The sequence below is a fragment of the Felis catus genome, chromosome A2, assembly GCF_018350175.1.
Source record: "Felis catus isolate Fca126 chromosome A2, F.catus_Fca126_mat1.0, whole genome shotgun sequence".
In the NCBI taxonomy this organism is placed as follows: Eukaryota; Metazoa; Chordata; class Mammalia; order Carnivora; family Felidae; genus Felis; species Felis catus.
The window spans coordinates 33,769,308-33,789,332 of record NC_058369.1 but is presented as its reverse complement, the minus strand read 5'-3'; the positions used below and the strand labels follow the sequence as shown (position 1 = coordinate 33,789,332).

The 20,025-nt window shown below is 56.0% G+C and overlaps 1 protein-coding gene across 1 annotated transcript in view; it reads left to right on the top strand.

Annotated features, from left to right (window-relative positions):
• The window catches only part of LRIG1 (leucine rich repeats and immunoglobulin like domains 1), a 114,567-nt gene that overhangs the window by 81,832 nt on the left and 12,710 nt on the right, over positions 1 to 20,025 (top strand). The window contains exons 5-12 of the mRNA XM_011280158.4: positions 573 to 716; positions 2,536 to 2,679; positions 4,905 to 5,048; positions 6,983 to 7,126; positions 9,059 to 9,139; positions 14,533 to 14,604; positions 15,444 to 15,515; positions 19,846 to 20,009. Coding sequence (XP_011278460.2) covers positions 573 to 716; positions 2,536 to 2,679; positions 4,905 to 5,048; positions 6,983 to 7,126; positions 9,059 to 9,139; positions 14,533 to 14,604; positions 15,444 to 15,515; positions 19,846 to 20,009 — 965 coding nt within the window. The remainder of the gene's footprint in view (positions 1 to 572; positions 717 to 2,535; positions 2,680 to 4,904; positions 5,049 to 6,982; positions 7,127 to 9,058; positions 9,140 to 14,532; positions 14,605 to 15,443; positions 15,516 to 19,845; positions 20,010 to 20,025) is intronic.

Sequence of the window (20,025 nt, the reverse complement as noted above, 5' to 3'; positions counted from 1 at the left end):
AGACACATTTGTAAGTGTGTGTGCGTGGGTGTGTATATAAACGTATAAACGTATCTGTATACATATCAAGTTGTGTGGTGAGACCCACTTTAACATTTGAGACTATTTGTCTAAATTAGTAAATCCATTCTGCCCTTCGCCTGGAAGTTGACATTCTGATTCCTAGGGCTTTTCTCACCAACCTTGAAACCCAACTCTTGGTTGGGGGGTGTTGAGGGACTCCTGCAGGTAGCTCTGGAGACGGCCGGTGCTCGGCCAGGCTGGGGTGCGAGGGTGCTGGGGTGGAGGTGACTGACGTTGACCCCCCGGCCCTCCAGCGGAAGGCCCTGGCCACAAGCACAGCGCGTTGGGGGGCTGAAATGACACTTCCACCAGGGCCTGAAGTGGAGGGTGCTGACACCCAAGTCTCCTGGCTCCCCCATCCGGGAGTTTAGGTGACCGATGTGTCCCTGGAAACCCACCCCTCTGGGTGTTGCTTTGGCTTCTCCCCACCCCAGGCAACTCCGGTGTCTGTAACGGGGTGAGGGAAGCCTCCTCCTGACCGTTTCATTTTCTGTCCTCTGTCCTTCCAGCAACCTGGCAAGCAATCGCATTGGCAGCCTGGAGTCGGGAGCGTTTGATGGCCTGTCCCGGTCGCTGGTAATGCTTCGCTTGAGCAAAAACAGGATCACCCAGCTTCCTGTGAAAGCATTCAAGTTACCCAGGCTGACGCAACTGTGAGTATAGAAACCTGCACTTTAATTAAGGTTAGCCAAACTCTGCGGAGGCCAGCGTTCCCCACGGACCTCATTCCAAATGCGACCCCTTCCTCACTCCCCGTCAGGCTTTACATACGCCGTCATTAATGGCCTTGTGGCGACACCTAATAAAAGCAAATTAGAAGCCGGCTCTGGTGCCTGTGGGCTGCCTCAGGTTGCTGAGAAAAAGATCCACTGAGGATATATATGCTTGTCCTCATTGGCACTTTGCAAAATGAAACGAGGAGTCCTGCTGGTGAGCTGATCCTGGCTAATGCTTAGGCTCTGTGGCTTGGGTTATTTATCTTGGGCTTTTCTGTGTTGGTTTTTTTTTAAAGTACCCATAAAATCTGTACCGTGGTGGCTCAGTCGGTTGAGCGTCTGACTCCTGATTTCAGATCAGGTCATGATCTCACGGTCTTGGGATCGAGCCCCGCATTGGGGTTCACACTGACTGCGGGGTCTACTTGGGATTCACTCTCTCCCCCCTTCTGTCCCTCTTCCTCGCTTGCACACGTGCGCTCTCTCTCAAATTAAAAAATCTGTACCGTGGACGTTATGGTGTCCCACACTTTTTGAGCAGTCTCAGAGGAAGTTAGTGTAGACCGAGATGGACCATCTCCATCTGCTACCTCTTATGAGGTGGTTGATTTTTTTTTTTTTTTTTTGAAGAAGGCATTTATTTGTTTAGTTCTTTGATATCTGAGGCCGAATGCTCTCCTAAGATGGCACAGGGTTGGATTCAAGAAAACCTGTTTTCCAGAGCCCGGTGGACCGTTTGTTCCCTGGTTTTTCGTTTTCCTGTATTCTCTTTGTATTAGAAGAGACCGTTTCAGGAAAAGAAGCTGATATTGGAAACGGGGTTTAAACAGAACGCACCGATTGTTCAGGGCCAGATTTGGTAGCAAGACAGTGTGCCCCCCCCCCCCAGAGCTCTCACTGCCTGTGTTGTGCACGCGTGTGCATACACACACACACACACACACACACACACACACACACACACACACACACACACACACACACACACACACCCCTCATTAGATCCAGGCTCTGACTCTGCTCTCTTCAGCTCTGGAGAAGGTCTCTTGATGCTCAGGAGGTTGTGTGGGGGACAGAGTCATGAGACACTGCAGAAGTATTTGGGGAAAACCAAGGGCTTTCTGGTTAGCTCTGTGTTCTCCCCTCCCCTTCCCCCAGTGTTACTAATGGATCCAGCCCACCCAGATTCCTGAAATCTTTCGGGCAACTGAGGTTTTGTCACACTGGCGTCGGAAGCCCAATGTGTGGGCTTCACTGGTGTGTCAGCCCCCTCCTCGCCCAAGGGCACTGCCTTCTCTCCATCAGTAGGGACCCCGTTCGTGCCTTCAGTGGGAAGCGTCCTTGCCACTTGGCACCCAGTGGATCGGTTTTTTCCCGGGGTGAGGCGTCCGGTACGGATTTCTGTTGCTGAGCTGACAGACACCTCACCTCAGACGCTCACATCCTGAGTCACACCCACCTCCTCACTACAGAGCCATGGAGAGTTGGGGAGGAAGTGGAGCATTTGCTCACGTGGGGGCGCGGTGCGGCCAGCATCTGGGGAGCCCCGTGCGCTCCTTCCTCCACCAGCTGTGGCCCGGTCAGCGTCCGGGCCTGCGTGGCGGGCAGGAGTGTCCGTGAGACACGTCGCAGCCCCGCTGGGCCATCCTCGCCGCGATTCTCCCGGCCGGGCTTCTGGGCCTGCGTGGGAACGGTGGGAGGCGTCGGCAGGGTGCGTGCCGCGAGCCCTCTGAACCCACGGTCTTCATCTCCTCAGGGACCTCAACAGGAACCGGATCCGGCTCATCGAGGGCCTGACGTTCCAGGGGCTCGAGAGTTTGGAGGTGCTGAAGCTGCAGCGAAACAACATCAGCAAGCTCACTGACGGGGCCTTCTGGGGCCTGTCCAGGATACACGTGCTGTAAGCGCGACGCCGGGGTCCGGGCGCCACGGGCCTGTGTGTGTTCCTTCGGCCCCCTGCCCGGAGGGGTCACGTCGGACTTCAGCCGGCCCCGGGCCCCCGCCGTGTGGCCTCTGGCCGGGCACGGCTCCCTGTCTTCGGGGACTCCGCCCCAGCTGAGCGTCGTCTTCTCCCAGGGTTTGGTCAGGGAAGCAGCTTGGTGAAGGTGGGAGAGGGAGCCGTTTTGCTGGGCTCCCCCCCACCCCCACTCCGCATCCTCCGTGAGCAGCGGGGTGCAGAGTGGGCCCCCACCCCACACCCTCCCCTCTCCCCCATGCCGCAGGAAGTTCCCTGTCTCCCTGTTGGGGATTTGACCGTCTGTCTTGATGTGCAGGTGGGCCTAAAATGTATAGTTCATCCTGGGAGATTTATTTATGTTTCGTGAGCTAATCAAGTCGCTCGGCGCAGATGTTCCGCTTTTATCCAGGGAGCGCGCTCTCCAGACAGATGCGCGGCCCCAGAGCTCGCTTGTGCGCCGAGTCACGTAAAACCATGGCAGGAAGACATATGGAGAAGGGCAGGAAAGGCGGCTCTGATCTTCCATTTTTAAACATTTAAATTAGTTTAGTTTCAACGGGAAGTAACATACACTCGTAACTGAGTAAAATGAGGGTAAAAAAGCAGCCGGGGGTCCCCTTCCCCTGTCCTCTTCCCCCCACTTCTGCTCCCAAGGGGCGGTCACTTACAGTCCTTTCCCGGTTGGTTTTTCTTTTCTCTTCTTTTTTTATTATTTTATGTTTAACTAATCTCTGCAGACAACATGAGGCTTGAACTTAGAACTGTGAGATTAAGAGTGGCACGCTCCACCGACTGAGCCAGCCAGGGGCACCCCTCCTTGTTGGTCTTTCTGTGTGGAGTTTTGTTCGTGGTTATTTCCACGTTCCGGGACGTATCCCACTGTGTCTACGTTTGTCAACGGGAGGTTTCTTGGGTTGTGGTCAGCGATGTAATTTGCTCAGGACCCCGCCCCCTGCCCCCTCCTTTCCAGTCTTACCAGTTACATCACTGTGTTCACATCCTTTGTTATCTTTGCAGCTGAGACAGAGAACAAAAACCCCACATCCGGTTTCATCGGCTCTGCACCCTGCTCGTTTATCCGAAGCGTCTCTGATGAGCGCCTCTTCCCGCCCAGCCCCAGACCCACACACTTTGTGGGGTGGGGGCATTCGCATTAGCGGTGCCGTCTTGCTGGTCCCCTTCTTCCCGGTCCTTTGATTGGCCTCAGCTCTGTATCTGTTCAGAAACACTTGCCCTTGACGTGCTTACAACTGTCGTTTTGAACTTGGAATCCCAGGTGCTTATGTGCTGGGTATGCCGACGTTCAAAGAGAAGTCTCAGAAGAAAATGGAGTTAGCACATCCCATTTGGTTTTTAGTTTGAGCAGATTCATCCCCTGTGGGGGGATGAGTTGCCCGAGAGGTTATTTATAAACGTGCTCACCTTTTGGGCAGTGGTGGAAAGTGAGATAGACAGGGCGGAACCCCGTTGCCCAAAGACCTTGTGATACTGAACGTGGGGCAACATTGGAGTTAGTATGTTTTATGCAAGAGGCCAGTCCAGGACGGTCGTCCTGGGCTAGGGTGTGCAGGGTCGAGAAGCAGGGTAAGAACGTCCTCACCTGACCGACCCGGTGGGGCCTAAGTGCTGGGCACTGTGCTGAAATTGTGACGCGCGTTCTCCTCTGTGCTCCTCGTATCAGCCCTGTGAAGTTGCCACCTCGGGTCTCTTCGTATTATATAGATGTTCCCGCCTCATTCAGCCAGCAAAGTGGCAAAACTAGGATATCGATCCAAGTAGCCTGACCCCAGAGCGAAGGTGTCTCTGGGCACCAGACCTGGGTTCGAATTCTGGCCCCTCGCTGCCCACTGAGCTGGGGACTGAATCTTGGAAGTCATACCTCGCTCCTCCCTGCCTCAGTGTCACGTTACCTGTCAGATGGGGATAAGAGGTCCCTCCCCCCCACCATTCTGTCTTCTTCTCTTCCTTTAATGGGCTCGGCTGCTGCCGGGCGCTGTGTGCCCGCGTGCGCACCTGGGTCCCTTGGAGTCGGCTAACAGGGTCCCCTTGCCCTCTGAACCCCGAGTCCACCTGGACGCTGGCGGCCCCCCGTCGGGTTTGCCCGTCGTCTCCTGCGCCCGTGTCTGAGGCCGAGGGGCCGCCCTCACCCCCGTGCCGTGTCATTGCAGGCACCTGGAGTCCAACAGCCTGGTGGAGGTGAACAGCGGCTCGCTCTACGGCCTGTCGGCCCTGCAGCAGCTCCACCTGAGCGGCAACTCCATCACCCGAATCAACCGTGACGGCTGGAGCTTCTGCCAGAGGCTGCAGGAGTTGTAAGTGTCCCGCCTCGGCCCTGTGCATGGCGACTCTGGGAGCCCGAGCCTGTGGGCGACCCTCCGGAGCGGGCGGCCCCGGGCCCGAGGCACGGCGACCTCCAGGGGCCCGGCCGGCGCGGGCGCTCGGAGCCCGGGCCTTGTGCCGCGTCACTGGGTCATTGACTGCAACAGTGGCACCGCCGGCCCCCCGCTGGACGTGCCGGTGTCCCCCTGTTTCTCAACATGTGCAGAAGACAGGTGGTCTTAGAGGGATAAAGTCGATCCTCACCATGTGGGCTCCTTCCCTTTAACACGCTCCAGGTTTCTCGGTTCCAATTTACTCCACTGTGGTTGTGGGCTTTTTTTTTTTAAGAGGATCTGGGTGGATTTTCTTTTTTTCTAGGCTTGACTGTAGGCAAAGAGCCACCCACGGAAATGACCGGGTGTTAAAAGTGCCAAGCTTGTGTCTTGTGTGTGTCTTGACTTCACCCAGCCAGCAAGGGGGTGCTTGAAGCTCAGTGTTGAGTCTTTTGCAGGTGGTGTTTTTGTCTGTCTTTCCCTCTTCTCCCCCTTCCTCCTCCCCACACCCACTGCACACTGACCTGGAGTTTGTATGTCACTGAACCCGTGATTATCTCAGGCAAAAACCCATAGTCCTGTCTCTTTCCTTGAACGTACCCTCCTTGGATTTTGTGAGTGTGTGCGTTAGCGTTAACCCTTGAGATTTAGCTTCCAGACCTTCGGGGCAGTGCGGCTTGCTCTTCTCAAGTGGTATTGAATGAATGGCTTCTGACCGTCTCCTGCCTCAGGCCATGCGCCCGCCCTCCCGCCGCCCCCCTACCTCCCCCACCCCCACCAACTCCCAGGACTGATCTCCGCTGGTTGCTGCCCGGGCCTGAGCCAGGCCAGTGGCTAAGTGAGGAGGCTGTGTGCACCCCAGGTTTTGAGGCAGCCTGTGAGGGAGTGTTCCCAGTGCCCCTCTCTGGCAGGTGGCCCATGTGGAGCTGTCTTTCCCCTTCACAAGGGGCAGAGAGGTCATGGAAATGCCTTGACCAGCCTGTCAGTTTTCCCGACGTCTGGTAATCTCGGAGCCAGATTTAGGATTGCTTTCCAGCGTTTCTGGCCCTTCCTTTAAGCTAAATGCTTTAACTGCAGGTGAGGATGCAATTTTGATCACTTGCCAGGTCTTTGTGACTGGTAGACACCAGGACTGACTTCTCCAGGAGGGAAAGAATGTTACTTCCTGCTGCCTTTAAAAACTCATAAATCTTCTCCGAGTTTATTTGGCTTCTTCCTGTCCCAACCCAAACTTCCCATTTTTCAACGGTGGAGGACTACTAAGTAACAACCCAGGGCCGTGTGGTGTCAAGGTGCCATGAGGGCGTGCTGGGAGGAAGGTCTGATTCTGATGCTCGGGGAAGATGTGTGATTGGGGGTGTGTGTGATTGGGGGAGTGTGTTCCCTGTCCTGCTTACAGGATGTCACGCTTATAGGCTGGCCTGGATGGGGGCAAGGGGACGGGAGACTGCCGCCCAGGTCGGATGCACTGCTGTGGGAGGAAGGCTCCACCACGCAGCGGCTGGTGGCGCCCTCTGCTGGCCGATGTCGGGACTCTCGCTGGACTCCCTTGCTCACCGTCAGAACCTCCTGGGCTCCCCGTCCAGGGTCTCGGGCCACTGTCGTGAGTGGTCTTTGATGGCCTGAGTCAGGACCCCCGCACGGACCCCAGCGTGAGAGATTGGAACCCTAGGGTTCTGGTGTTGTATGACCTTGCGTCGTCCTCACAGCCTGATCTGCTGTCCGGTCTCCGTGGCTGGCACGAGTATTCCAGGAGCCTAACTGTGTGGGTGTGGGGCCCTGCTGGGTTTCTGGCTGCACGACCACTCTGGCCCTTGGGCCTCGCATGAGCCTGTGCCGCGTTGGTGACGTTTGCTTCCCCCTCCCTTCCCCAGGGTTTTGTCCTTCAATAATCTCACCCGGCTGGACGAGGAGAGCCTGGCAGACCTGAGTAGCTTGAGCATCCTGCGCCTCAGCCACAACTCCATCAGCCACATCGCAGAAGGCGCCTTCAGGGGACTCAAAAACCTGCGTGTCTTGTACGTCGTTCATCGTGGGGTGGGCAGAACGAAGGGGTTCCCTGCTGGGAAGGCGGGATAGAGCAAACATGCCACCTTGCCGAGTCCCCTTCCCGTTGCTGTGCAGTCAGATTTGTGCAGAGGGTCAAGCAAAGAACTAGTGGGGCAGAGAAACGTCTCTCGGTCCCCCCGAGGGTGGTGCCGATAGAGGCGACGACTCAAAACCCTGCCGTTACCAAGCGGTAATTCTGCCATGCCCTCGCTGGGATGCCGGGGCCCCCTTGTTGGGAGCGGCCGTGTGGTCCGTCTGTCGAGTCTCGAATCTTCCCCATGTGCTTTCACAACCCGTGTCCAGGAGGCCCAATTTCAAGAGAGGTATCTCGGGCCTCCTCTGTCTTCCCTTGAACTTCAGTAGGACCATTGAAAAAATAGAGGCACTCATGTCATTTTCTTTCAAATTCCTTATTAGGTGGGGTTGCCAGAAGTTGCTTCAGGATGTTTTCCTGGGAGTTAAGATTTGTCTTTTGTTGGCTCTGGAGAACTTCCAGGCCCCCAGAGAGGGGTGTATGGCTTTCCACGGACAGTCGTAGTAGATCTGAAGCTGCCTTCCCAGCGTGCCCCGCTGCCCGGAGGGCCTGTTCCAGTGTGACAGGAGGCCCTGTGCACTTGCACCTGGCGGGGAGGGCAGAGCGGGCTTCAGTGCTGCGCCGTTGTTGGGGAGTGTGAAACAGCCCGGATGCCAGGCTATTGAAGCCGAGGTCAGCCAGCCTTCGCGCTTGCACGGCCTGAATAACAAGGCCGGGGACATTCAGACTGAGCCAGAAAGAAGAGAAAAGCTTTGGCAGCCAGGGTGAGGAGCTGGGAGACAGGCACACAGAGCGGCAGCCCTGGGTCCCGGCTTTCAGTGTGAAGATAATAAGGAGAGACCCGCTGAAAGGAGAGGTCCCTTCCAGCAGCAGAATCTCGGGGCTCCGAGCCTTCTGCTGTAAGATCAAGGTCAGAAGGAGCACTGTGCCTCTCAGCCGGGGGCCCCCCTCCCTCCTGGCAGTGCTCATTCCTTGTGAAGGCTCCCACGGGGCCAAGAGCAGTGTCCCTTTCTCTTCCTGGCCTGCCTCAGCCAGGGTTTGGCGGAGGAAGGGGTAGGAGCCAAGAACCGTGGCGGGGGAAGTTGGAGGGGCTGCTGGTGGGGGCAGAGAGGGGGGCTTGGTCGCCAGGTGGGAGCATCGCCTGGCGCTGTCCTCTGCCCTGGAAGCCGGGGGGAGGGAGCTGAGTCATCCGCCTTGTGATCTGCATTGTTGGAGGAGACTGGGCTGAAAAGTTGGCCTCATCCGCCAACCCTGGCAAGTGGGTCACAAGTCTGACTCAGCGCCCAGATGTCGTCCCTGGCTCCGAGTCCGCGCCTGTGCAGACCCTGTGAGGAGGGGCGACTCGGGCCTCCGAACCCACTTGCCAGCATGGAGTGGCCCCAGGGAGGACCCCGTGTGGGGGCCTCTTGTTCGCTCTTTCCTCCATGTGCCTTCGGCAGTTTCTCAGTCAAGCCTAGGAAAGGGACTCTGGCTGGTGTGAGAGCAGACAGGAGCCTCAAAAAACCTCTCGGGCTCATTCCCAGTGCCAGTGGTCAGATGCCTGCTCTTGGGGGGTTTCCCATGTGCTGTCCGCACCCTGTCCTTACCCCAGGGCCCTGCCCTACCCAACTGGGGAGCAGCCCACGGAGCTGGGGTGGCTGTGAGTTTGAGGCGTGCCTTGGCTATGCGGGAAGGCTGAGAAGGCCAGGCTACACCGCAAGGCGTGCAGAACGGGGTTCCTGTGGCCCAGTGGCCACACTGGTGTTGGCCATACGTTACAGCTGGGCATCGGGTGACAGAGCGGGTGTCTGTCTGTTTTCCCGCTTCGTGTTAAAGCGGGTCGAGAACTCAGGCTGGATGGTGAGCCTTCTCTCTGTCTCCTCCCTAGGGATCTGGACCATAACGAGATTTCGGGCACAATAGAGGACACGAGTGGCGCCTTTACCGGGCTTGACAGTCTCAGCAAGCTGTGAGTATCTCGGCGTTGGCCTTTCTGTGGAGGGGGCGCACAGTGCTTCTCAGGCTCCCCCGTGCCGCCTCTCTCGTGGGCCCAGCTGGAGAAGGGCTGGCTCCCATTTATCTTCCTTTGTTTGGGAAGCAAAGTCTGAATAAGAGAGCCAAGACGTCCCAGCTTCTCTGTGGCCAGTGGTCTCATCACTGCCCTGGGCGTTGGTTCCTTTGGGGCCGAAGATCCGGTGTTCAGAGGCCTGTTGGATTTTCTGTCCCGCTGAATTTGTGACTGACCGGGAAACGGCTGAGTTTTTTTGTCCTGCTTTGCACAAAGGAGTCTCACCCGGATACTCGATTCCTAGAAATTGTGTGAGATGTCTAAAGCCAAGTGCCATCGACGGTTTTGAGTCTTTGGTCAGTACTTCTGTGGTCAGTCATAACGTCACACAGAAACAGTCATTACGACAGGTAATGTAATGACTCGTTTTTATTCCCGGTTTCTGATGTTTTTATTTTTTTTTAAGCCTCTTGGAGCTGTCAGTTACTGTGCAAGGCATGTGTGTACATGTGTTGTATCTAACAACCAACAACCTCGTGAGTTAGGCTCTGTTATCCAACCTTTTTTGTCGTTGAGGAAACGCGGGTGCAGGGCCTTTGCCCAAGACCACATGCTCTGGAGGGTCGGGACCGGCCGGTCTGGCTCTGGAGCCCACACTGTTCCCCCTGAGTGGGCCACCGCAGGAGCCTCTGGGACGGGGCAGGGGAGTCCGAGGAAGGGTCCGGGGCAGACAGAAAGAGGCAGTCACTGCTCAACCTCCTCGGGCCTGCTCGGGTGACCGCGAGCTGAGCACAGTACGAGTGTCAAGCAGATACTCTGAAAGCAGCCGCGGGGTGGAAGGTTCCGGAACAGCCTGTCGGGGGTGCGGTGGATGTCTTTCTGTAGAGGTGGTTTTGAAAAGTGTGGTTTTTCACACCATTTATACTCAGAGTTCTGAGTAAGATTAGCTCTCTTGGCTGTCTCAGGATTCTCGCTCTTCTCCAGCGTGTCTCTGTCTTCCTTTCTCTTCCCTAAAAAAACACCCTCTCCTCCCCGCCTCCTAGTCAGTTTGCCCGGCAAGCGCTGGGACAGGACAGCGGCTGTGCCCCTGGGGCGGAGGCCTTGCTCCCCGGGGCCTGCCTGGCCAGGTGTGTGTGTGCACAGGGGGCGGGGGCGGGGGCGGACGTGTCTCCAGAGCTCTGCCCTGCAGGGGCAGGGGTGCCTGTGCCGGGACTCCTGGTTCTGCAGAGTCCAGCCTGATGCTGCCGCCTGTTCCCCTGTGTTCTCTCGTCCTTTTACCCGCTGGACCAGGGTCAGCAGCTCTGCCTGAGATCCTAAGTCCTCAGGCCTCCCTTGCTCTGTGCTGTTTGACACAGGCTCCCGGAAGGCAGCGCGGGTTCCGCACCAACCCGGTCCTGAGACTCCAGGGACCTTGTTGAAATACGATACCTCCAGCCTCCTCCCCCCCAGCCTCACTGATCAAAATTGTGGGGCTGGCAGGTTTCAAAATAAAGGGCGGACACACACAGTTGGGGGAACGGGGATAGTAGTTGCTTAATCTGATTAAATATATATAGTTGTTTAGGCGGAACGGTACTGTGGTTACGTCGCAAGAGAAAAAAAGAATCCTCGTCCCGGATGGAAAAACAAATGCTGTGGTGCCCGTGACTTGGGTTCCCGTTCAGCCTGTGGGGCTGGGGAAGGGGCAGTGGACAGAGGTGAAGTAGTACCAGCACCCCTGGGTGACGAAGCAGGCACCCATGGGGGTCGCGATGCTCCCCCACCTGCCTGTGGTGTGCGGTGTCCTCCCCGGGAAAGGGGAGGAAAGGAAAGCCCACACACTTCACCGTGATGGTGGCGCGTAGCTTGGGTAAAAACCACTCCCCCGGGTGTATGGAAGGTGTTGAGTAAACGGTTGACAGCAGAGCGAAGGAAGGGACCGGTGCTGCCTGGCTCTCCTCCCCGCCCACCTCCCCCACGCGCTGCCCGGACGCTCTCTTGCGTGGCCGTGGCTGGGAAATGTGGCCCTCACACCTCCCTGCCTTACTGAGCGGCCCGGTGGCAAGCGTGTCGGGATCCATTAGAAAAGGGCAGCGTGTGAGCACAGGGAAGGGCTGCCTCTCGAGAGCGGTCACGTCACGTGGACTCATTCACGCGGTGGGGCTGCGGTCAGTGCTGGGTCCCTTGGACCTGGTGGGGCCCGCCTTTGAAGCCCTTGGGGTCAGGTCTTCAGGGACCTGAGAATGGGAAGGGAGAAAGTTTTGCCTTCACCCATTCAAGGACCCGGGGTCCTTCCTGTCATGGAAGAGGCCAGACCTAAATTAAAATCTTTTCCGAGAAGGGAACACGGGAGCAGCAGAGCCTTAAAAGGCTTCCCTGGGCAGCTGTGGTGGGTGCTGTCCTGCCCGTAATGTTTCCGCCTGCTGAACACGGCCATGTGGACAGCTCTTCAAACCGGAGCTTCCTGGCAGGGCAAGTGTTACCTGCTCACCTGTGGTCAGTATGCTCACCTCCCATTGGCGCCCCCATCATCATGTTGGTGGAAGACCTTCTGGGAAGTGTGCACAGCGTCCTAGTATGTGAGCAGGGAGGGAGGCTTTCTGGAACACAGATTAGCAGAGAGAGGAGCACTTAACCACGTGTGTACGAGGGGTGGTGTGAGTGCCTGCCCCATGGTTCCAGCTCTTTCCGTGGCTTTCTTCGGGGCGGGGCCGTGACATGCGCGAAGGGAAACGTTAGAGGAAACCTGGAATTGGACCACGAGGCCAAGCCTCTCCCGTGAGGCGGGCCTGGGTGAGTGCTGCCCCCCAGCCTGGGCAAGATCGCCCTCCCCCGTGTGTTGACAGAGCAGTGGCAGGGCCCACGGAGTGCTGTTCAGTGTCTCAGGTGGAGGAGAGGTGGGGAGGTGAACGTGAGCTGGACCAGGCCTCCCCTGGCGTCTGCCGGGCGGTGTTAGCAAGAGCTGAAAGGCCTTGGGGAGCACTAGAGATGCACGAAGGAGTGGACGGCTGACTTCCAGGGTCGCTGTCCGCACCGAGGCAGGGGTGTGAGGCGCATCGGCCCTGCGGTCCCTTCTCTGGGAGCCCCTGATCTGGGACAGTGGAGTCTCAGCTGCCCGCTGTCGTGTGGACAGAATGAGCACCACCCGGCCCGCGGCCCCCGCCATCCGTTCTGCGCACGGCTGCCTTTATTGAAACTGTCCCAGTCTGCCAGCTTGAGCCCCAGCCCCCAGATGTCCGCCTAGAGAAAGTAAGGGGCTATTTTAATCCCGCAGCAGGATGATTAGCCCCTACGTAATTGAGAATTTGTTTTATTGCTATTGTTACCATTAGAAATAACAGTCTGCCCTCATTGTAAAAGAGGTCAGTGTGACTAATACGTAATGCATGAAATAAAGCACAGCTTTTTCCTGGATCTGGTTTACGGGAGATTTCACTAAACAGTTAATACATTTTACTAGGGCCTGGAGCACAGTGACCCGGCCTGGGGGATCTGAGTAAGTGAGAAGTTGGCAGGCTCTTGCAGATACTTGGGTTTGGTGCCGTGTGCTGGTGTTTGCTGGGCTAGTTGTGTGGTTAGGGGAAGAGAGTTAGTGTGGCCGCCGGACTTCTGCGTGTTTGGGCTGTGTGTTTGAGAATCAAAGCTTCAGATGGAGAGAGAGTGGAAATATGCAGATTGCCTCCGAGAGAAGGAGCAGTCAGAGGGGTCTCGGGCCGCTCCATCCTCCCCGAGGCAGGAGGTGCTGGCTTTGTCCGAAGGCTGCAGGCTCCGAGAGGAGGGGTCTGTTCGTGATCAAGTGGGGGTACCCGGAAGCTCCTGTGGTTGCCCTGCAGGTTCCCCCCAGGCTTTTGGTGCCCTGGAGGGCAGTGGGGCGGGGCGAGGAGCACCTCCTGTGGTTTGTGGCACTGGCCCGGTCTGTCTGCATGTGACCCCGTCTTCCCGAAGGCGGCATCCTAGGGTTTGTGTAGGTGGTGCCGGGAGCCCTATGCAGGGGGGGTGACGCTCGGGGCCCGTGTGGCAGGTGCCACCTGGGCCGCCCTGCCATCTTTGGTTTTCTTCGAGGCTCCTGTTGCTTTCCTGGCCCTTTTCAGGGAGGGGCTGGTACTTGATGTTTTCTCTTGGGGGACCCCATCTTAACACGGGTCTCGGTGGGATCCCAGACGAGACCGCTGCTCTCCGGAGGCTGTCTGCAGTGCCCCCTTACGAAGCCCCCTCCCGGAGCCGGTGAGATGTGGCAGGAGTTGACTCCCAGCATTCCCCGTTCCTGACTAGCCCTTTAGGTAGTCTGGCTGGACGTCACGTTGAAGAGCCCACGTGTCTGTCAGCATGACTCTCAGGGGCTCACGGCTGCCCGCACCTACAGGAGGTAGAGGGAGTGCCCCAGTCGGCTGTCAGAGGAGGGAAAACTGGAACACGGATGCTTTTCGTTCCCAGTGTCCAGGCATTCTGGGTGCCCCCCCCCCAACCCCTCATCCCCCAAACAGACTGGAGAGTCCGTTGGCTTATGTAGCCCATTGGAGGAAGCCTTCATTTCTTCCATGTGCACTGCAGGGGACGAGAATTTGGTTTCTGAGAAAACTCTTAGGAGTTGCCGTTGAAGTTGTGAATGCAAGTGCCGGGAAGTAGGAGCCCTTTCTCGTGGGTAGGCAGTCCACGGGTCTGGGTATTAGATCACCTCGGAGGTTGACCTTTTAGGATGCGTCTGCGATTTAAAGAACCTTGGGCCCCTGGGCATCATTTAAGGTCTGGGCTTTTGCTAAGAGGCCACGGCGCCAGGGCATGCCCTGCACACCCCGGGTGGCCTTCCCAGAGGCGGGGGCGCAGCTCCCTGTGGCCACGTCCTGGCTGCTCGGGTATGTCTCAGTGCAAATCGCTGGGGAGCCGTCTTGATGGAGGCCGGTTTTCCTGCCCTTTTCTTGCCTGCTCGGGGAACCTTCACCCCCACTTTTCAGAAGAGGGTGGCGGATTTTAGTTCCAGTTTTCATTACATTCCATGACTCTGCTTCCTCTCATGGGAACAGTGATGAGTCCCCTCCTTCTCACGAGGCCCTTGGGTCCTTGGGCACAGCCCGGGCTGGACGAGGGGATTTCCACAAACATCGCAAGGAGCCTTTTCAGGCGAGATGGTGCATCCTGTCATCACGTTAAATTCTAATAAAGATCAAAGCATTTCATTTCAGAAGGGCAAGGCCTGCATACTTCGGACCCATAGTCTCCACGTAGGTCAGATTTCCACCTGGCCCTCACTGGACAGACTTATCAGATGGCACTGGCCTAACTGTGTGTTCTCTTTCTCCCGTTCCTCCCTTGTCTCTTCCCCTCCGGTTCTGCGTTTTGTTTTTTCCCTGTCTCTGGATGATGTTTGGAAATGGCAGAACTCTGTTTGGAAACAAGATCAAGTCCGTGGCTAAGAGAGCCTTCTCAGGGCTGGAGGGCTTGGAGCACCTGTGAGTATCTCACCAGACCTTCCCTGACCCACAGGCCTGCCAAATGCGGCTGCCGGGGAAGTCTGCTAGCAATTTAATCACATCTTTGTAAACTGAGAAACAGCCTATTTGGAAACGCCAGCTGCTTCCTTCTCGTTATAAGTCAGCTTCAACTTTGGCCTTTATTTTGCCTATGCCAGGAACAGTTAGAGAACACATGGCCGGTCGGTGAGTTCCTAACGAGTGCGGCTGCCGACTGGATGGATACCCTCCCCCGTCCTCCAACCCTGTCTCCCCCTGGCGCTGGCTCCTCCACAGGCCCCGGCCTCCCCTTCACCTCTGTGAGGGCGCGCGTTCCTGGCGCAGGCTCCCAGCCCCACTGAAGCAGCTTCACGGGGCCGAGCACACGCTGGGCTCAGCCGGGAGGTGTTCTGGCCTGGTTGTCCCTGAGAGCCCGGGAGGACGAGGATGAGGCCAGCCCGGACACATTTGTGTGGTCACCATCGAGGGCAGATGCCTCTAGTGCTTGATTCTTAGTCTCTTTGGCCTTGGAATCAAGGTGGACCTGAATTCTGTTGGTAAAGCTTTGCTTGTTGACTTGCTGAGCCGGCCTCACCGTTAGCTGTGATGCTGCCCTTCAGGCTGGCTTGGTTCCAAGGTTTTTCCGTGTGCTTGTGCCAGTGTCTGGGAGGTGACAGCCACTTAAGTGGACTTGGGACACGGGGTCTGGGTGGTACGGCCAGCACACTGGGGAAACTGGGACTCTCTCGGAAGCCACCTGAGCCTCTTGGCTCAAACAGGTGGCTGACCTGAAGGGCGCCCAGAGAGTGTGTCCGTACTTGAAGAGTGTTCTTTTGCAGGAACCTCGGAGAGAATGCAGTCAGATCTGTCCAGTCTGATGCCTTTGTGAAGATGAAGAATCTCAAAGAGCTGTAAGTACCCGGGGTTCCAGGGTCCTGGTTAATATGACTAGAGAATTTGGAGTCAGAAACGCCTTGATTCCATGATGTGTCAATATATGTAACAGATGGGGCTGTTAGCATTTGTGTGTAAGCTGTCTTTTAGAAAAGCAATGCCCCCTGGGGGCTTATTCTGGATCAGGGTCAGCACACCTTTTCTTCTATTTTTTTTTTTTTTTTACGTTTATTTTTGAGACAGAGAGAGACAGAGCATGAACAGGGGAGGGTTAGAGAGACGGAGACACAGAATCTGAAACGGGCTCCCTCAGAGCCCGACATAGGGCTCGAACTCACAGACTGCGAGATCATGACCTGAGCCAAAGTCGGCCGCTCAACCGAGTGAGCCACCCAGGCGCCCCTCAGCACACCTTTTCTTAAAAGGTCACATGGAATTTTCAACTTTGTGGGCCATAGGGTTTGTGTCATTAGCAAGCAGACTCCCTTGTTGTAGCAGAAAGGGGCCATAAATAATACACAAATAGGCGGGCAGGGCTGTGTGCCAGTCAGTTATTTATTAAAAAACAGGCTGGCAGGGCAGGCTGTAGCTTACTGACTGCTGCTCTAGGGGACATGAACTTTCTTCTAGAAAATGGGCGATCATTCCTGAAATGATGTCAGGGCAAGTTTTCATCATTTAGGTCTGCCTAAAATGGAGGACCTATACTGAGAGTGGCTTCTTTGCCGCGTTTGGTGGCCTGTGAGTGAGGCAGAGATATCTGGGGGGTGGTCACAGATGACTGTGGACTAGTGATGTGGCGCCCAGCCCACATCTGTTCCGAGGCCACCACAGCGGTTCATAGGTGGTGGTGCCGCCACCATAGATGTTCACCATGGGCCCCCGGGTCACGGGGTTGGAAGAGCTCGCCTGTGCCCTAGTCTCTGGCAGAGGAGCTCGTCAGGGTGTGCAGGTAGCAACACCCAAGCTTCCTTTCTTCTTTCTGTGCATTAATCTGATTCTGCTGCCGCAAAGTCTAGCTGTAATACTAGTCCCTGAAAGATGTGGCTTTTGGTTCTCAGAAGTGCTGATGGAGGGCAGACGACAGAGGACAGCCATCTGTGCATCCTGAACTCATCCTCATTCCTGAGGCCACTCTTGGTGGCCTTCGGGAGAAATGGGGGAGTAGGGAGGCGCAGTCCCCATACTTTAAAAGCAAAGCAGGCCCCTGGTGATATTCCTCTGGGTGAGGAGAGAGGAGGTCTTTTAGGCACCTGCCTCATGGCATTTACTTAGCTGTGAGATTCAGGCCTGTTGAGTAGAACTGCCTTCTCCAAAGGGTCACGGTCTTAGAATGGTTAAGTGTTCACTGTGCATTTCTTTCAACTTCTCTGTGTTTGCAACTTTTCAAATATAATGTTGGAAGTAATCTCATTAGATGGGAAGAGGGTATAAGAGAAAGAGGGAAGGACAGGGAGAGAAGATTGCTTCTCCTTAACAATTGAGGTTTTCTGAGATACTTTCCTAGTTGGGAAGGACTGGACCCTTCTAGGCAACTGGGACCCTCCACCACACCCCACGCCCAAAATCTGCTTCGGCGTGGTTCTGGAGGCTCAGCCTTGGCCCCTGCCTGGGTTTCCCGTCGCTCGCTGCACGTACCCAGCCGTGGCTGGCCCTGGGCCCAGTCCTCTGCTGGGAGAAACGGTTAATTCCACTTGGTCATTTTCTTCCTCCATCTGATCAAGGCAGGTTGTACCGTGCACTTAGTCATGCTCTGGGTAAATTTCCACAAGCGATGATTAGAAACACACTTTGAGTTGGAATCATGAAAATGCACCGTAAGCCAGCAGAGTGATGGGACGGCCGGAGGCGGGAGTCGTGGAGAGCCGCACCCCTGAGCAGCTGACCAGCAGGAAGAATAGCGGAAATCTGCAAAGCCCCGGGGTTGCTGGCAATTCCTGGTCCAGCCTTTCAACCTCACCTTTGTCCTTAAAGCCATGTGTGCATGTGGAGGGAGGTCAGGGGGTCAGTGTCCTCACTGTCTGTCTTGTTGGTCCTGACTCGCTCTTCAGGAACGCTATCTCTACACCCTTAGTACCTCTTTCTGAGGTCTGGTCTCCTCTGTGTGAGGTGGGCCTCGTTGTGGGAGAGGTAGGACATCTTCAAGCCAGCCAGGCCTACACTCGTGGTGTAAGGAGTAACCCTTCCCACACACATCTGTGACCAAGGATCACTGTCAACTTGGCCTTCCTTAGTTTGCTCCTGTCCTCCACACAAGTGCCTGAAGCCTCACAGCCATAGCCCAGCGTCTTCCTCTAGACTCTACTCAGGCTTTCCTGCTGCCAGCCCAGAAAGGGGCAGTCGCGCCCAACACTGGCTTGATGGGGAGCTCGTGACCGCGCTTCTGACAGAATCCCTGACCCTCTGTCACTGAAGCTCAGTGTGTGGTACCTGGCGGCAGCCGGTCCACCCGCCACCACAGCCGGCCCGGAGTAGCCCCCCAGGTACTGGGCCGGAACCAGCCACTTCTCAGGCTCAGCTGGGGGAGCCCTCATGCTACCTGGGTAACTCCACAGTACGACCGCCCTCCGGGAGATAGCTCTAAGCACACAGCTACCTGCCTGTCAAATAAAAATACAAAAATTAAAAAATTAAGAGTAGGAGCCAAATGCCGACCTTTAAAGGTCTGATGTGGGCAGACATCCCAGTTAGCATGGCTTTGAGATCAATTATTTCAGTCTTTGAAAAAGCACTTTCCAAAAGTAATTTTTAAAAAAAAATTTTTTTTAACGTTTATTTATTTTTGAGACAGAGACAGAGCATGAACGGGGGAGGGGCAGAGAGAGAGGGAGACACAGAATCAGAAGCAGGCTCCAGGCTCTGAGCCATCAGCCCAGAGCCCGACGAGGGGCTCAAACTCACGGACCGTGAGATCGTGACCTGGCTGAAGTCGGACGCTTAACCGACTGAGCCACCCAGGCGCCCCCCAAAAGTAATTTTAATAAGATGGCTAATCTGGTAACCATGAGGAACAGGAAGGAAGAGAAGATTTCTGAGGGAAATGGTGGGTGGTGGAGGCTATTGCTAGGATCCTGGCCCATGCGATGCTTGTGGAATTGTTTTTTTTAACATATTTTTCTTGAGAGAGAGAGAGACAGAGTGTGAGTGGGGGAGGGGCAGAGAGAGAGAGAGAGGGAGACACAGAATTAGAAGCAGGCACCAGGCTCTGAGCTGTCAGCACAGAGCCCGATGCGGGGCCCAAACTCACGGACCATGAGATCATGACCTGAGCCGAAGTCAAACATTTAACCAGCTGAGCCACCCGGGTGCCCCTTGTGGAATATCTAAGTACACTTCAGCACCCCTTCTGTCACTGTGTACTTTGTACCTTGTACCAGAGGCGATTCATGACAGGGGAGCCCACGTGCCTTCACCCTTGCCATGCACTGACCTCTGTTAGCTCATAGCCTTGAGGTCTCTTCCAGGAACAGGGCAGCTAGACTCTTCGGTTGACTTATCTTCGAGTGACTCCTTAGGAAGGAATGTCCGCTGAGATGGTGATTCCGATTTCTGTTTAAAAAGCTGATTCTCAGTTGCTGAGAAATGAAAAAGAAAATATTCTCTGTTTTGGTTGGAGCCTCACAAAACCAGTATTGCATTCTCATGCTCCCTGGGCAGTGGCAATTAACTAACAAGCACTATTTAGGGAGCGGAGCCGAATTCTGCCGGCCTCCTGAGCGGTGCTGTAGAGATCCACAAACAAGAGGGGGCCGCATTGGCAGGGCTTACGTCTGGACGTAAGAAAACATGGAGCTTGGCCAAATGAAAACTAACAGCAATATAGAAAAACAGCCCTCCTCAGGACCTGAGAGTCGAGAGCTAAGTTGCAGATGAATCTGGAAGCTCCACGTAGCTTATCAGGAGGGTGGGAAAAAGCAGAGAGGGCACAGTGCTCCTCAGCTCTGTCGGGTGGACAGAGTCTGGAGGAGGTCAGATGGTGCCCCCAGGGTCACACAGGAGCAGTGTGTGCCCGTCTTGGGACACGTGTGAACTGCGGGCTGTTGGTATGCCGCGGCGTTGTTGAGGCTGACGGTGTCCACATCACCCGGGAGCTTGTCAGAAGTGCCGCATCTTGGGTTCCACCCCGAGCCTTCTGAGCCAGAGCATCGTTTTATCAAAATCTCCAGGTAGATTATATGTGCTGCTCTGGGTCACTGAAGAGGAACAGAGAAAAATCTCTTCCCTTCCCAGATGGCTGGTGTTGAGGACAGAAGCCGATCAGCGGTGACTGGGGGAGGAGTCTGTGGGCCGAGGGAATATCCCTTTCTGGAGGTCACACCTCACATGTCCCTTTTGTTTCCCTTTCAGCCACATCAGCAGTGATAGCTTCCTGTGCGACTGCCAGCTGAAGTGGCTGCCCCCGTGGTTACTGGGCCGGATGCTGCAGCCCTTCGTGACAGCCACCTGTGCCCACCCGGAATCCCTGAAGGGCCAGAGCATTTTCTCTGTGCCGCCGGAGAGTTTCGTGTGTGGTAAGGCCGTCCCTGT